The 17159-nt window shown below is 47.2% G+C and overlaps 5 protein-coding genes across 5 annotated transcripts; 3 read left to right on the forward strand and 2 right to left on the reverse strand.

Annotated features, from left to right (window-relative positions):
* The first annotated feature begins 246 nt into the window (after window positions 1-246).
* LOC147602085 (histone H2A type 2-C) lies at window positions 247-922 on the forward strand. The gene has a single exon (XM_086740094.1). It carries the CDS (start codon window positions 326-328, stop codon window positions 713-715), a length of 390 nt encoding a protein of 129 aa, XP_086596220.1. The 5' UTR covers window positions 247-325; the 3' UTR covers window positions 716-922.
* An 833-nt stretch (window positions 923-1755) lies between these two features.
* LOC147602086 (histone H4) lies at window positions 1756-2138 on the reverse strand. Its single transcript, XM_086740095.1, has one exon. The coding sequence runs from the start codon at window positions 2121-2123 to the stop codon at window positions 1812-1814; it is 312 nt and encodes a 103-aa protein (XP_086596221.1). The 5' UTR covers window positions 2124-2138; the 3' UTR covers window positions 1756-1811.
* Window positions 2139-11208: 9070 nt separating this feature from the next.
* On the forward strand, window positions 11209-13367 carry LOC147602087 (histone H1.01). The gene is made up of 2 exons (XM_086751282.1): window positions 11209-12586; window positions 13027-13367. The coding sequence occupies exon 1, from the start codon at window positions 11798-11800 to the stop codon at window positions 12455-12457; it is 660 nt and encodes a 219-aa protein (XP_086607408.1). The 5' UTR covers window positions 11209-11797; the 3' UTR covers window positions 12458-12586; window positions 13027-13367.
* Window positions 13368-13370: 3 nt separating this feature from the next.
* LOC147602088 (histone H2A-IV) lies at window positions 13371-14065 on the reverse strand. Its single transcript, XM_086751294.1, has one exon. The coding sequence runs from the start codon at window positions 13906-13908 to the stop codon at window positions 13519-13521; it is 390 nt and encodes a 129-aa protein (XP_086607420.1). The 5' UTR covers window positions 13909-14065; the 3' UTR covers window positions 13371-13518.
* A 56-nt stretch (window positions 14066-14121) lies between these two features.
* LOC147602089 (histone H2B 1/2/3/4/6) lies at window positions 14122-14718 on the forward strand. The gene has a single exon (XM_086751305.1). It carries the CDS (start codon window positions 14258-14260, stop codon window positions 14636-14638), a length of 381 nt encoding a protein of 126 aa, XP_086607431.1. The 5' UTR covers window positions 14122-14257; the 3' UTR covers window positions 14639-14718.
* Window positions 14719-17159: the final 2441 nt, after the last annotated feature.

Below are 17159 nucleotides of genomic sequence, written 5' to 3' on the forward strand. Positions count from 1 at the left end.
CAGGGGTCGGCGCGGCTGCGTGGGTCCGGGGAGCGGCGGCGGGAGCGGGCATTCCCGTCGGGCGGAGCCGTCCGCCGAAGCCCGCCCGCCCCGCCTCGTAATTGGCCGCCTGCAGCGAGCGGGCGCAAGTCTGTCAGCGCTGCGCTTCTCGCTATTGGGCGGGACGAGATTCGCTCCGCCATTGGGTGTGCGTTCGCCGGTCGGCGCCCCGGCCTATCAGGAGGCGGCGGCCGCGCAAAGGGAAGGGATATAAGGGCGGTGCTCAGGGCGCGGGAGCGTGCCTTGGTTTTCTGTTGCAGCGCGGGGTCTGTGTTGCAGAGCGAGGATGTCCGGGCGCGGGAAGCAGGGCGGGAAGGCGCGGGCCAAGGCCAAGTCGCGCTCGTCGCGGGCCGGGCTGCAGTTCCCCGTGGGCCGCGTGCACCGGCTGCTGCGCAAGGGCAACTACGCGGAGCGGGTGGGCGCCGGCGCCCCGGTGTACCTGGCGGCCGTGCTGGAGTACCTGACGGCCGAGATCCTGGAGCTGGCGGGCAACGCGGCCCGCGACAACAAGAAGACGCGCATCATCCCCCGCCACCTGCAGCTGGCCATCCGCAACGACGAGGAGCTCAACAAGCTGCTGGGCAAGGTGACCATCGCGCAGGGCGGGGTGCTGCCCAACATCCAGGCCGTGCTGCTGCCCAAGAAGACTGAGAGCCACAAGGCCAAGAGCAAGTAGGCTGGTCGCGGGGAAGCGTCCCCGGCACAGAAGCAAAACCCAAAGGCTCTTTTCAGAGCCACCCACAGTGTCGAGAAGGAGCTTGAGGCGCTACTGCGTGGGCGGCGGGGGCAGGGCGTGAGTGTGTGCGTTTTTGCCGCGGGACAGGCAGGTGGGCATTGTGTTTTTGGCGGTGGGAGGTTCTTCCCTCTTCAGCTGTCCTGGCCCTGTTGCGCCGCAGAGCTCAGGCGTGGCCGGGAAGCCGGCGCTTTCCCCGCTGGCCCCGCAGCTGCACCCCGTCCGGCGGGCGGAGGACGGCGCTACCGGGCTGAGCGAGCAGCGGCCGGGGCGGTGCTGGGAGACCGCTCGGGGAGCGGAGCGCGGGCTCTGCTGGGCGCGCGGCCGCTCGGAGCCAATCGTCGCCCGCGCGGGCCTTCCGAAAGGGCGATGGCGCTTAACCCGCTCGCGACCGGAGGCGGGGCTCGGCCGCAGATGCCGCCAACCGCGCGCGAGAACGAGGAGGCCGCTTCCACGCCCCGCGGGCCGGAGCGAACCCCGCGTGTCACTGCCGCGTCCCCGCTCGCGCGTGGGGAAAATAAGGCTCCGCGGCGCTGCGGCAGGGAACGTGGGAGACCAGAGCCTTTTTGCCCGCTTTTTTTGCGAGGCGGGAGGAGCTGGGGGCTGCTCGCTGAAGCCCCCGAAGGAAGGCACTAAGCTCACCCTCCCGGTCGCGGCAGGTTCCAGGGCTTCCTGGCGCCTCTAAGCGCCTCAGAAAGAGCCTCAAACGGACACAACGCTCGCTGAAAGGCTGGGGTGCCCGCAGGCCAGCTCTCCTGAATGCAGCTGCTGCAGAGGAGAGCAAGTAGAAAAGGGAAATGGTGAGGCCAAGCACTAGAGGAAGGCAGAGCCGAACTGCAGGGCCAGCCAGGTCCGGATGCAGCTCTGCACGAATGTCTGAGGGTGCAGAGAAACGGAAGAATGGAGACAACTGTGCAGAACAGTGGAGCATCCACACCTTAGAAGCTTAACACAAAGTGACACAGCTCTTTCAAATAACAAAGTGGGTGGCTCTTAAAAGAGCCTTTGGGTTGCCGAGATGGTGCCGGAGCGAGAGGCTTTAGCCGCCGAAGCCGTAGAGGGTGCGTCCCTGGCGCTTGAGGGCGTAGACCACGTCCATGGCCGTGACCGTCTTCCTCTTGGCGTGCTCCGTGTAGGTGACGGCGTCGCGGATCACGTTCTCCAGGAAGACCTTCAGCACGCCGCGCGTCTCCTCGTAGATGAGCCCCGAGATGCGCTTGACGCCGCCGCGCCGAGCCAGGCGGCGGATGGCCGGCTTGGTGATGCCCTGGATGTTGTCGCGCAGCACCTTGCGGTGCCGCTTGGCGCCCCCCTTGCCCAGCCCCTTCCCGCCCTTGCCTCTGCCAGACATGCTCACTGCTCTCTGCCCGGGACGACTTGTCAGCCGCAGCCGGCCGAGCCGCGGCCTTTATGCGGTGGGAGCCGACCTGATTGGGAGCAGGGGCGGGCACTGGCAGGGGGCGGGTCCTGGGCTTCCGCCCGCCAGGCGGCCGCGGCGAGGCGGGGCCTTCGCCCCTCGCTGCTCTCGGCCACCTCCCCGGGGCCCCGGGCGGCTTGGCCGCCACGGTCCCCGCCTTTGTCTCCGCCTCCGCCTCGCTCGCCTTCCCCCAGCCCCGCTGCCCCCGAAGCTCCCTTTCCCGGCCTTTTCTCCTCCGGGCGCGGCGCCGGCGCACAGACCTTGCAGCTCCGAGGGACCGGTGGCGCCCGTGCTCTGGAGCCGGCGGCCTCGCGGCCCCCGTGGGCCGCTGTTAAGGTCACGCTGACCGGATCGCCACAGCTCTGAGGTCACATCGCAAGCACTCCATGGCCGTCTTGACAACCGGCTGCTGAACGTAAGCATTGACAGATCGCCTCGCTGGCTTCATGTTAGTATTTGGCTGATGCTGCAAAGCACCAGGAAAATCACGTCTGTGCGTTCACCTCAGACCAGAAAGGAAGCCTCCATGTTTCCCCAGATCCCGGCTATGCCTGACTCTCGGAGTAGAAAATCACCTTTTCAGCATAAAACTGGAGAAGGACCTTTATTTTCTCCCCTGTCTTGGGAATTGTGCTTCATGTTAAGTCCCAGACATCGTGCTCACATTCAAAAAGCATAAGATTTATGTTTATATTGCTGCTCCTAACTGGATTAAATTAATCATCCATGTGAAGCACATCAGAAATGGATACATCAGGTATGTGCATATGTACCTCCACATGTTCAACGTCCTGACTTAATTCTGAGTGGACAGATGCTCTTTCTTTTGTGTAATATGTTTTCCTTTCACAAGTGTATTACAGTGACAATATTTGTCTTTGGGGTTTTTTTGGTACAAAGTCATGGATCTGAAAATCAGTCATCAAGATTATTAAATCCATACTTCTTTTCTGCTGGCTGTCCTTGTAATCCTCTTTTTTTTTTTTTTTTTTTTTTTTTTTTTTTGAGCTCAGGGCCCACTGGGCCTATGAGGTTAGTGTAATACCAATATCCAGAATTTGCCTGTGTTCATTCCGGCCCACTACACACATCATTATCCACACAGAGGAGATCCTTTCAAGATGAAGGGCTCAGGCAGATCCTTGTCAACTTTGTCAGCTCTTTGTCTTACTAACATTGGCATTAGGTTCTGTCTCAGTCACAGTGACTCCAGGAGGGAAGGTCTGTGTGAGTAGTGTGACCTAAAAATATAAGGGTAAAGTAATTATTTCCCAGTATCTTTCATCTACAATATTTTATAAAGAATGTCTCTGCCTGGCCCTGAAGATTCCTGATTTCTTTTTTTCTGTTCATTGAAATGACTTGTCATTCCCTCTGCTTCAGATATGTTCTCCAGCTACAGGGAATAAGGTTTAGTTCACACTCTATGCTGGTTGCCACTTTGTCCCACTTCACTTACAACACACAAAAAAATGCTTTCCAGCACCAGTTTTTAACACATACACACATTTAAGGAGGACATTTTACTGTATATAAATGAGATTCTCCTCTATGAAAGGGATACACAGCATGTAGTATACACATACATCCCCCACTGTACCTAATGCTCAGCCTTTTATAATTTGTCATGTATAACCCACACCCTAAAACATGAAAAATTAGAGCTGCTATTTCCAGAGAAAGCAGTCAATAAACACAGAAGAGAAAAATCCATTCAAAGATCTCTGATTCAAAGACATCCCACCTGGCTTGGTGAGTCCCTGGCCTACAAATCGCTAGGACCTGAGGCATCATTTTGATAAGATGTTATTGTTCTCACACTCTTTTTTTACTGGCCTCTGTCACAGACTTGATATTGGCCCACATAGTTTCCTGTGAATTACTCAGTTCTTCAAGTGTTATGATCATTAGACTCAGTCCAGAATGCAACTCAAAGCACAGCACAATCTTAAGGCTGTCCCACTCATAGTGCCTGTTCATTTGTCCCCACTCTGGATCCCTGCTGCTATTCCTAACTGCAGAAACAAGTTCTGCTACTACATTCTGTAATCTTCTGTCCTCTCCCAGAGTTATGGTTTGTGTGTCCCTGATACTTGCTCAATACAGCGTGAGCTAGTGTCTCCTTCAACATTGAAGAGACCATAGCAAGATGTCATGGTTTAGCCCCACTCGGGACCAAACTATGCAGTCTGTCTCTCACTTCCCCCACCATCCAAGGGAATAAGGAGAGATAATACAAGAAAAAAAGGCTTGAGGTTTGAGATAAGGACAGGGAGAGATCCTTAAAGTTACCATTAGGGGTAAAACAGACTCAACTTGTGGAAAACTATTTGTTTGTTATTAAAATCAAGGCAGGATAATGAAAAAGAGAACAAGATAACTTCCCCTCACCCCTCCCTCTTCCTGGGCTTAACACTATCTCTACCTCCCCAGGCGGCACAGGCGAGAAGAGGGAGTGGAGATTATGGTCAGTTCATCTTTGGTACTTTATGCTGCTCCTTCCTCCTCGGGGGAAGAACTCCTTACATTCCTCCCCTGCTCCCCCACCCATATGCCACAGTCCTTCATGAGCTACTCTGGCGTGGGTCATTTCTTCCACGGGGTGCAGTTCCTCCAGAACAGCTGCCCCAGTGTCGGCCCTCCACAGGCCACAGCCTCTTTCAGGCCTCTGCCTGCCCTGGTGTGGGGTCCTCCATGGGCTGCAGGGGAATCCTGCTCCTTCATGAACCTCCATAGGCTGCACCATGGGCTGCAGGGGAATCTTGGCCAGGAGCCACATTACTGCTCCCCCTCCTTCTTCACTGAACTTGGTGTTTGCGGCTGTTCCTCTCACAAAAAAAAAATTCACAATCAGCAGGCAGATGCCTGCCAGGTCCTATTCACATCTCATCTCCTCTCTACTTCTTGCAGCCGGGCCGGGCCAAGTCGGCCATCCGGTGGGAAGCCAGAGGGTGAGTCCTGAAAGGCCCGCAAAGCTCGCGCCTCCCCCTCTCTGTCCCTGCTCAGCTACTTCATATCTTCTTTTTTTTTTTTCTTGTTTTTCCTTTTCCTAAATAAGTTATCGCAGAGGCGTTATCACGGAACATTCTACTACCAATTGGCTCGCCTTGTCCAGCAGCGGGTCCACCCTAGGCCCAGCTGAGTCCACTGGACAAAGGGGAACAACTTCTAGCAGCTTCTGTAAGAAGCTGCCACTGTAGCCCCCCTTCACTAAACAAAATCAGGAAACCATCTTAGGAGAATAATTGTATGTTGTAACATGAAAAAAAAAAAGAAAAGAGAAACTTAAAACTGAACAGTTTTCAAGTGTGAGAACATTTTACTTTCATTAGTGTCAAATGCAAACATTCCTGCCCCCATCCAGTGATGTCGCTGAGAGCAGTAACTCTTGAAAGACTTTCCCTTTGAGAGCCTTTCCATGTACTCAATATGCCAAGGCCTATTTTCTTCTAAAGAATTAAATAAAACAAGCAGAGATTACACTTAAGTTTTTGTTCAACTGCTGAGCCTAAACTCTTTTTTTCTCTTTCATCTTTTTTTCTTTGTTTGTTTGTTTGTTTTTCTTCTTTCTTCCCCCACCTCTGCCAGGAAAATCTTTAAATAAATGAACATGCATTAGATCTGGACAGTTAATATCATAATTACTCAAATGTTTGCCTTATTGGTCAGCAGGCCTTTTTCTGAGCAACTTTGGGTAATTTGGACTATTAATTTTCCTTTCTTGTAGGTGCTTCCTCTTGCATTCTGAGTAAATCCAAAAACCCAGCTGATTTCTTCTTACTTACCACTTCTGTACAACTGGACACGGGCTGATCAGCTGGATCCTAGCTGCTCAGTGCCAGCCTTGTGGGCTCCTCTGGTTAACTAGACGGTTAAATGTAAAGTGTTATAAACTACTAATCTCAAACAGCACACAAATGTTACACTTGTTATTGTACTCCTCATTTCATGTGTCAATCAACCAAAACTTGATTGCATTTTCAGTGTCCAAACCAGAAAAAAACACTACGTCAGGAAGACCAAGATTTATACTTAATACACTTAACATGGAATTCAAACCTCCTTCCTGGGACCAGTTCATACAATGCAGGTTGCAGACAAAATAGGTGAAATATATTCTTCTTGAATGTGCCCACATTACATACACGTAGTCTAATGAGTCTGTGAAGCCAGACTCCTGACTTCCTAACTGTCTGATAGCAGGAGTGCTGAATGATTGGCCTCATTCGTATATTGTGAGGAAATCCGGGCACCAGCCGGCTCTTCCAGTGCCCCTAGCAGTCTGGATTACATCCTAACCAGGGACCTGACCGCTCTGGCACCAGCCCATGGACTGCACAACCGCAAAGCATGTACTGTAAAAAATACATAAGCTACAGCACAGCACCCTTACAAGCTGTACAATTCTTCAAAACCTTTTTGCTCCCTCCTATGGGAAGACAGCCAGCCTATATTGCTGGCACTCAATTGCTACCTTGCGATACTCCTGCTCTAGAAATATGACACAAAGAGCCTTATCTGGAGCCAGTAGCTGCTTCACCCCCACACCTCTGAGGAAAACCAGCAAAGCAGCACCATTTAACGAAAGCACCTTCACATGATGTGTGACACAGTGCTTTGGCTGTCATCGATGGCAGAAGTCCAGCTCAAACAGTATGTGAGTGCCATCATCATCATCACTGCCCATATGGCAAAAAATTGGGTTGCCTGCCGATCCAAACGTACCTGGAAGCCCGTCACATCAGCACCTAGGCTGTCACCAGCCAAGGAGATGGTGGATTGCAGACCAGCTGTGCATGCACTACGTGCCCAAGGACACTTATCCCTCCATAGGTACCAAACATGGCTGTGGCTGGAGGGGGCTTCTGGATTGGTTACATTGCTCCCTCCCTCTTACCGTCATTCACAGGGAGCACTGGCACACAGATAGGAAAGAGTGGAGGGCAGAAAGGATGCAGAAGTGCTGGGCTGTTGCGAGCAGATAGAGTGGGTTGCTCAGCATTGCTCTGTGGACCGCTCACTTCTCTGAGCAGCCAGGCCTCAGTGCTGATGGAGAGGCTGCTCTGAAAGGACAGTGTGGTGGCACTATTCTGTAGTGAAATTTTCACCTGCTATTAAATGCAGGTGAAAGAGAGGCACTGTGAATTCAGGAGGAGACAGTCTCTTTGGGGAGTTGTGGCTGATAGAGCTTCTGTTAATGTTGCTTGTCTTTCATGGACAGCTTGCCTCAGGGCCTCAGCTCCTCCTTGCTGGTTGATGATGACATTCAAAGCATGCCAGGGTGGCCTAGAAGACATTTTGTCAAGTGGCTTAGGTTAGTTTTGGAAGACTAAAGTACTTTAAGACATACATAATTCTGTTATTTGATATCTGACCGACAGTGAGTATATTTTCTTTGCCTGTGTGTGAGAAAAGTAAAAATGTAACAGGTTAAACTCTCATACAGTAGAGAAAAAAGAGCATCTGGTTTTCCTTATTAGTTGTTCTGTGAAGAGTTTTGATTCCCTGCATTTTTGCTGAGTTTTTTCGCTTTCCCAGGATGGGCATCCTTCTCGGTGTCTCCTGACTATGGACATATTCAGGTTTTGGACTACGGATTTTCAATTGCCAAATTGCATGCCATGGCAATGATGAAGGGAAACCACAATAGGTGCCCCAGCCCTTAACCAAGAGTACAAGGGAGGAGCGTGGAACATTCCAGAAAGCTGAATCTACAGGGACAGTCATCCATTGCCCTACCCTACTTGTCCTGCCCACTATAGATGCTCAGATATACACTGAATTTAAAAGGCCTTGTGTGGCCGCGTTACACTTAGGAGTCTTAACAACAGCAGCAGCAGCAGCAACATTAGTATTATGTAGGAAGACAGTTGTTTGCTGAGCTGCAAGGAGTTTGTAGTTTGGTAGGTACCACTTTAAAATTGCTTAGCTAAGGGTTAAAAGCTGTTAAACTGTGCTGGCTGGTTTGATCACATGAGTTACTACATTTGTAACTCCGATGAAGGATGAAGTCACTGAGGGCAAGTAAGGCATGGGTGTAACACTGTAATAAGAGTGTAATCATGGTTGCAGGGAGTATTTACACCTCTTTCCTGTGCAACATTGTATGTGGGAGTGCAGCACATAATGTAAAGGCCCTCACTTACCTCTCTCTGGAAATTGTCACCTGAAGGAAGGAGAGGGGCTGGGGTGCACAAAGGTATCAGCTGTACTTCAGCTGTCTAAGAATGACTGACCACAGCATTCACCTACAGCAGGTAAAGCAACACATCAGACAGATTCGTGTGGCTAGTTCTCTCGCTAATGCCTCCTAACAAAATTGCTTGAAAAGAACAACTGCTGTGCTACCTCTCATTATTGCAAACATACCTAAATATAACCCAGAGCTCATTTTCTTAGGAACAAGTACTGGCAGGTACTAAGCTGGAGATGGGAATGTTTGATAGCTCTCAGGTGCAGTGCCAGCCCTTGGCTGTGGCTCATGTATCTCCTTGCTTATGCCAAGAGGTCTTAATAGATAACTGCGAAAGTCGGATAGATCTGAGTATCTGAAGGGAAGTGACTTGTAGGGTTCAGATTGCAATCTTGTGCAGGTTCATAATGTAGTGTGGCCTGCTGGAGTGCTCCTGAGGGGAGAAGGAATTAAGTCATTCAGATGTAGTAGACATTTCAGTGATGCTCTCCCCAAAAGCATCTCTGGAGATCCTGATATCACTCTCCTCCTCGTTTAATGAATGATGAAGTTTACCTCCCTGCAGTCTCATTGGAAAAGCCAAATGGCATGTCAGAGTCTACGTGGAGCCATGTTCATTAAGTCTTTCTACATTACCCTACACCTAAAACAGTATTTCCTTTTCTCATTTGCTCAGCTGGAGGTGAAACTGCCATTTCTGCCTTTTATATAATCTTTCACCAAGTTTTTTGTTTGCCTGAGTATATCTATCCATTCCTTCTGAACTATCTGCTCTGACTGTGGAGCAAACTCCTTTTAAAATTGCCAAATGTACCTTAACTTCCCAAAATTTTGTTCCTGCATGTATTTCCTTCATGTAGAGAAGGGAACATGTTCCAAGCAGCAATTCTACATCGCTAAAGTTATTTTAGGTCTTTGCTGTAAAGCATTAAAAAAAAAAAAGATCAGAGCTTCTCTCTGTGTCATGAAATTTCTGAAGTTACTTTAGTTTATTTTAAGATAGTAGACTGTAAGTGTTGGAGATCAGAAGTTGCTACACATATTATTAGCTATCCCTGTTGGGAACAGGGAGAGGGTAGCAGCTCCTGGGAGAAAAGCCAGGCAGACAACTGGAATGGTGACCATTTTAGCCATCAATAAATGTGAATCAACACTCTATGAGGCCATAACTGAGGGCTGGAGTATTTAGATCTCCTCCAGTGAAGGTTACTGAAGTAAATGTTTATGAGTTCAAAATAACCAGAGTAGGCAACATGAGTTTTATTTTGTTGACATGTTACTCACAGTCTACACTTCTCCTGTCTGTGTGTTCTGATCTGTCTTGATAGCGGCTAAATGTTATCTTCTCTCAATGTTACTACTTTATTTCACTATGTAGTCAAGTCAATGGAAAATCTCATTCATTGATTTACAAACATATATAGCATATAGGCTTTAAAAAATATATATTTATTTTACTTCAGTAAAATTCGTGAAGATATATCTTCAATATCCACATACACTCCAATTTATTTAATTAATGTTTGCTTATTTTATGTTATGTAACTTTACAAACAAGACTCTGAAAGTCCCAATTTTATTAGCCTTTCCCTCAGTTATTTTCCCATTGAAGCATTTCAGAGCTCAAGTGCACTTTTCCCGCAATTTTTTTTTTCGATACATTTTCCTTCCAGGGTGCAGGTTGGAATTTTTTCCTTTCATTGCATTTATTCTTGATTCCATATTCACAGAAATCCAGTTTTACAGCAAACTACTTTTTTTTTTTCAAGTTATACACACATTCAGTATTTACAAAACAGACGTTGTAAATGAAACAATAAGGAAATAGGATTACACTTATCTATTCATGTGAAATTTTAGTTGCTAATATCTGCTTAAATACTCTTTTTACATTATATGATGTTATGTCTGGTTTTATCAATGGAAATTGGACGGCAGGGCTGAAGTGTAGTCTTTATGATTTTTAATTAACCACAAAAGACAATGGATAACACAGTTGTTCATAATCATGTATAGATTTACACAATATTATTCCAGAGCTCTGTTCTGTTCAGCATATTACATCATCTTCAACCAGATATCAATATTGATTGAATTCTTCCTGGTTCTTTAGAAAAGACCTATGGCCTATCTCTCCCCTTGTTAAAACTCGAGTTATCACAAAGTGCTCTAATTTTGGTCCAGAAAGCATTTCCTCATTTCAATTATGACTGTAAAATGCATAAGGAAGAATAAGGTGGGTTTTATTTACGGTGGAAAGAGGATTCAGAATCGGCTTTAGAGAAACCTTTGTGTAGACATGTTGTGTGAGATGTGTTTAAAAAACAAAACAAAACAAAACAAAACAAAAACCTAATACAGCTTTACATTCTACTGCTATTAGAGAAAATACATAATAAGATAATACTCTCTGGGTAGGAAAAGCATAACTACTAAACTACTACAATTGCCCTTGCACGTCTTAAATTGCTACAGAGACAAAGATAATTTCAGTAAATATGACCAGAAGTTTAGGAGCTTGCTTTCTTTTACAAAGCTACAGTTTTGTAACATTAGATATCAAATGACTGTTTCCTTGAAAGTGGCATACAGCATGAAAAGCAAATAGCTTGATTTACTTAATACTTGATACAGAAATTCATATGGAAAAGAAACAAAAGAAAGAAAACACCCAACACAAGGTAGCAGAGTAAGTTTGCCTCCCTTCTACTGAAATTCTAGGAAGAAAAAATAAACCAACTGTGCGTTTATAAATCTCTAGATATTAACAAATCGCTTATGGCTCTGTAATAAGTGCAATAGGAGGTTGTATGAGACACTATTTCACTAGACTTTAGCGTTTTAGGAGGTAAAACACATGGTCAAAGGAACCGGTTCTTAATCCATATTCAGAGCTGAAAGAGGAGTTTGTGTTACTTCCTCCTCTTCAAAATCAATTTAAACTGTCAAAATAGCTTTAAATCGGCAGATTTCCACTTTGACCCCAAGAAAACCCTCTAAAGAATCAGACTGGGTCGTTACTGTAACATTTATGTCAAAAGGAAATTTTTAATTTGCAAGGAAAAACAAAAGTTTCTCTCTTCAGAGGTCTCTCCAGCAGCAGCACACGGGATTTATCGCTTCTCCTTTAACTCAGCCCGCGTGTTTGCGGCTGGAAACTCTCCCGAACGCAAGTACCTGCTCTTCTCCTCCCTCACCGGGGAAACGGGGCGATTTGGTGGCAGAAATTCCGAGGAAAATACACTTTTGTTAGTCCAAAGAAACACAAATCGAGCACACCGAAGGGCTCCCCGGCCGAGCAGCGGGGCGGGCTCTGTAACGCACCAATCACCGCGCGGCTCCTCTCTAAAAATACGAGCATCTGACCCCCGCCAGCCCAATTGTGTTCGCCTGCTCCACAGAGGACGCTGCTGCGATGTCCGAGACCGCTCCCGCCGCCGCCCCCGATGCACCCGCACCCGCCGCCAAGGCCGCCGCCAAGAAGCCGAAGAAGGCGGCGAGCGGCTCCAAAGCCCGCAAGCCCGCGGGGCCCAGCGTCACCGAGCTGATCACCAAGGCCGTGTCCGCCTCCAAGGAGCGCAAGGGGCTCTCCCTCGCCGCCCTCAAGAAGGCGCTGGCCGCCGGCGGCTACGATGTGGAGAAGAACAACAGCCGCATCAAGCTGGGGCTCAAGAGCCTCGTCGGCAAGGGCACCCTGGTGCAGACCAAGGGCACGGGCGCCTCCGGCTCCTTCCGCCTCAACAAGAAACCTGGAGAAGTGAAGGAAAAAGCCCCCAAGAAGCGGGCAGCCGCGGCCAAGCCCAAGAAGCCTGCAGCCAAGAAGCCCGCCAGTGCTGCCAAGAAGCCCAAGAAAGCGGCTGCCGTGAAGAAGAGCCCCAAGAAAGCCAAGAAGCCGGCGGCCACTGCAGCCAAGAAAGCAGCCAAGAGCCCCAAGAAGGCGGCGAAGGCAGGACGCCCCAAGAAGGCAGCCAAGAGCCCGGCCAAGGCGAAGGCAGTGAAGCCCAAAGCAGCCAAGCCTAAGGCAGCTAAGCCCAAGGCAGCCAAGGCAAAGAAGGCGGCGCCCAAAAAGAAGTAAATTTTATGGGAAGAGTCAAGCTCTGCATATTTTGTTATCCAACGGCTCTTTTAAGAGCCACCCACACTTTCCCTAAATGAGCTGAGGCACCGAGGCCGTCAGTAACCTGCAGCAAGGATCCAGTAATTCGTAAGTCGTCAGAGGACAATTTTTTGTTGTTGTGGGGTTTTTTTTTGTTTGTTTGTTTTTTTTTTTTCTTCCCCCCTACGGTTACCGAAAGAAACGCTAACCAGCGCGGTGTAATGCGGCGGCTTTAGGGAAGTGTAGACTTTAGACTTTTATGTATTTTTTACCAAGTAATTGGTTTGACTACCAGGAAGCAATGTTTTATAATAATTATTTGATAAAAAAAAATCGATGTATTTTTTTTTTTAAAGAACGTATTTTGTAACAACAATAATGCAGTTTTCAGGCACGCTACTACTGAGCCATGTCTAATCCATTGTATGATTTCTCTTAAGGTGTCTCCTTGAATGCTATTGTCTGTTTTGGGGGAGGATGGGAGGGTTTCCTTAACGACCTGAAAATAGCCCTGAGCTATCCCATTCCTTTTGTTCCCGATGAGAAAGAAAGGCGCTTTAAGTATTGAAAAAGCCCGCCCTGACCAAGGATTGGCCAGCGGAGAGCCCGGCCCGCTGCCCCTTCCCCCCACTCCGTCGCCTCGTACCTCCGGCACGTTTCAGCCACTCCCGGAGAAGAAAAAACGCGGAAGAAGGGGGGGAGGGAGGGGACCTCTCGCCAAAAGGCACTGTTCCCGTGTTCTCCGGCTTAAGAAGTAAGCGGAAAAGACCCCAGGAAGAACTTGCTCCGGGAGGACATTTTGGCACGACTTTGTTTTAACGAAAACATGGAAGGCGTTGCTACTATCATCAAGCCAAAAATATTGTTAATAAACATGGAAAAAAAACCATGATAAAACATGAGTTGGGTAATTAATATAAAACAGCTTAACTAAGTACAGTAAGGATAACTAAGCTCTCTTATGATTTTGTGGGTGGCTCTGAAAAGAGCCTTTGGATTATGTTTTCCGGAAGAGACAACGTGCGGCCCTTCCCTTGTGCTCACTTGGCTTTTGCCTTGTGGCTGTCGGTCTTCTTGGGCAGCAGCACGGCCTGGATGTTGGGCAGCACCCCGCCCTGCGCGATGGTCACCTTGCCCAGCAGCTTGTTGAGCTCCTCGTCGTTGCGGATGGCCAGCTGCAGGTGGCGGGGGATGATGCGCGTCTTCTTGTTGTCGCGGGCCGCGTTGCCCGCCAGCTCCAGGATCTCGGCCGTCAGGTACTCCAGCACGGCCGCCAGGTACACCGGGGCGCCGGCGCCCACCCGCTCCGCGTAGTTGCCCTTGCGCAGCAGCCGGTGCACGCGGCCCACGGGGAACTGCAGCCCGGCCCGCGACGAGCGCGACTTGGCCTTGGCCCGCGCCTTCCCGCCCTGCTTCCCGCGCCCGGACATCCTCGCTCGGCTGCTCGCTTCTAAGAGAAACCAGTAACAAAACGGAGCACCCACCCCACGCTCCTCATCTATAGCCTGGCTTTCCCACCTGACCCTTCGCTGATAGGCTGATAAGTAGGTCTGCGCTGGCCAGCCAATGAGAAGGTGAATCGAATTCCGACCAATAAGAAGTGATTATAAGGGCTCTGGGCCGCGTGATTGTGTTCTGACCAATGAAAATAGTCAAAAGGAATACCGCTCATTTGCATAAGAGAGCTATAAATAGGAGGCACGCTGCTGCTTGCTTCATTCCGTCGTTTGGCTCCGGGTTGTTTGTTTCGGGGTCTGTGAGAGACGCGCGTTTGCTGCGATGCCTGAGCCGGCCAAGTCCGCCCCCGCGCCCAAGAAGGGCTCCAAGAAGGCGGTGACCAAGACGCAGAAGAAGGGCGACAAGAAGCGCAAGAAGAGCCGCAAGGAGAGCTACTCCATCTACGTGTACAAGGTGCTGAAGCAGGTGCACCCGGACACGGGCATCTCGTCCAAGGCCATGGGCATCATGAACTCCTTTGTCAATGACATCTTCGAGCGCATCGCCGGCGAGGCCTCACGCCTGGCGCACTACAACAAGCGCTCCACCATCACCTCGCGGGAGATCCAGACGGCCGTGCGGCTGCTGCTGCCCGGCGAGCTGGCCAAGCACGCCGTGTCCGAGGGCACCAAGGCTGTCACCAAGTACACCAGCTCCAAGTAAATACTTGTTGGAAAAACCTTTGAACCCAAAGGCTCTTTTAAGAGCCACCCACCTTTTCAATAAAAGGGCTGTACAGTCAAGTGTGGAAAAAAAACCTTCTATTTTCTTGGCCTGGGTTCTTAATTTACAGTCTTTCTTTTTTTAAGTCTAACTTAACTTATAACAATTTTCTGTCTTAGGGAACATACATTTAGCCTTGGTATCAAATGGTTTGCTGTAAGTAGTGTTTTTGTAACTGAAGTGTGGGTTTTTAATTGTATTTTTTTTCTATTCAATACTATTTTAATTATACTTCTATTATACTTTTCTTCTAAGATTGTGGTATGTATATTTCTTATACATCACTATTAATTTTAAGTATGCTTATATTATGTGGGTCGAAAATTGAAGTGGAAAATGGCTTCTGTCATTTCCTAGTCAGGAAAAAAAAAATACTGATTGTTTATGTACATCACTGTAACTGCTATAACAGTATCTACCACTTGATGGCTCAGTCTTTTTTTTTTTGTAGCAAAGTGAGAGGTCTACAGTACACTGTACTGTAAAAAATACATAATAGCAAGTGACAGTTATAATATATAAAGATATTTTAAGTATTATAAATAGCCAAGTGATTGATACAACACAGAAGTCCATTCTAACATTATTTATCTTCAGCAATTTTCTTAATAGTTCTGCTGTGTCTGTGATTTTTACAGTAACTTGCGTAGCTTCTCCCTAGGACTCCTTTAGGGATAGAATATTCCCCTTATAATTAAAAGCACCAAGTGAGTGTGCATGTATACACATATAAATATCTTGTATTTATGTCATTAGTTTTATTAAAACTGTCAAAAATTGAGAAACTAACCACTGTGGGCTGACTTATAACTACTAATTGACCCTAAATTTTTTCAGTCTCAAACCCCATGCTGAATAATTCCACTTCATTCTTGGGTGATTAGACACTGCTGTAAATGCAGATCCAAGCCACTATCACCTTGCGAACTGCATCTGAATAATCCTGATTTACAATCTTACTCTATGGATTTGTGAACACAATTAGCCTGTGCAAGGACCACAGAATCACAAAAGTCAATCTTTCTAGCACTTAATGTATGTTGTTTGGTAATAGAGATGGAGAGGCAGGTACCAGATCTCTTTTAAATCGGCCACCAGTTTATCAAAGTTAATTTCAGTTTTAAGACAGATGGACATCTCTGATTGTATTTCAGATATCTGGTGGTAAGAGGCACCTTCCATACTCAGTTCTCTGGCAGTTTCAAATGGAGTTTATAAATCTGCTCTCCAAGTGCCTCAGTGCAATCTCTGAAACATAGTTTGCATATTTTGGGCCTCTCTATATGTACTGTACACAAAAAGATTAATAAACCATAGTATGTTCCAGGCTCTAGGTTTTTGTCTAAGGGAATGTATGGGTCACTAGAAAGGGATTTTAGAAAATACCACATACTAAAAGTGCTCAGATTTTGACAATGGTGTGATCATTGGAATAATTTCTCTGTGGCTATTATTATTAATAATCAGTCATGTAGAAGTCAAAATCAGTCAAAAAAAAGACCCTTAGTTCATACTAGAGCTGTCACAGGGGCAGCCCTGTTGCCTGAGTTTAAGTAAAAACTTGGTGGTGCCTTTTGGCCTCCCAGTTCAGGAACCCACGAGCATTCTTTTAGCTTTTTCTGACTTTGTAAACTCCATGCTACACACTTAATTAACATAGCTTTTACAGAAATTTGAGGGGATTTTTTTTTTTTTAAAGGCTGTTTCAGAATGTGAAGTTGTTTATAGGCTCGTGAAACACTTCACTCAACAAAAAAGAAAATGTTGCTTATGGTTGATTCTTCCAGTCTAAGTATTAGTGATGAGGCAATATTAGGGGCCTGTCATGTGAATACAGCATTTTTACCTGCACATGTCATTAAATCTCATTCTAACACAGACATTAATTTTCCATCAGTGCCGAGACCAAAGTTATGAAATTACAAAAAACAACTACCATGGAAAATTTCACGTACTTGTTCTTTTCACTAGCAGTAATAGTAGTAGGATTAGGCACAGCAAGAAGAGCAAACACTACAATTTCATCCCATAGGAGGATGAACATTCAAAATTAATAAAGCAATTAGTGTGAGTATAAAATCATATGACAGCATATTCTTCCATCTTTCATGTTCTTTAGTGTTCTTTCCCATTCAGATCAATGCAGTTTTCTTTGTATTCTTAAATCCGCTCTACCCAGATGACATCACCCAGCAACAGTAAGATGGCACAATATTCGAATACATCATCTTCATATAGCAGGAATTATGCCACCTCCACCTAGATAAATAACTATTCTCCAGTTAACTGACTGGACATAGAATCAGAAATGAGAAATAGATGCCATACACCTGATCCAAAACCCAAACAGATCACACACTGACTCTAGCAATTTTGTACTACTTCCTGCTCTTTTTTTTTTTAAATGGTGTAAATCAGTATATGCTCACCTATTTATGAAAATTAAATTGTTTTTCCTAAT

Source organism: Chlamydotis macqueenii, chromosome 1 (genome assembly GCF_036417535.1).
Source record: "Chlamydotis macqueenii isolate bChlMac1 chromosome 1, bChlMac1.mat, whole genome shotgun sequence".
NCBI lineage: Eukaryota > Metazoa > Chordata > Aves > Otidiformes > Otididae > Chlamydotis > Chlamydotis macqueenii.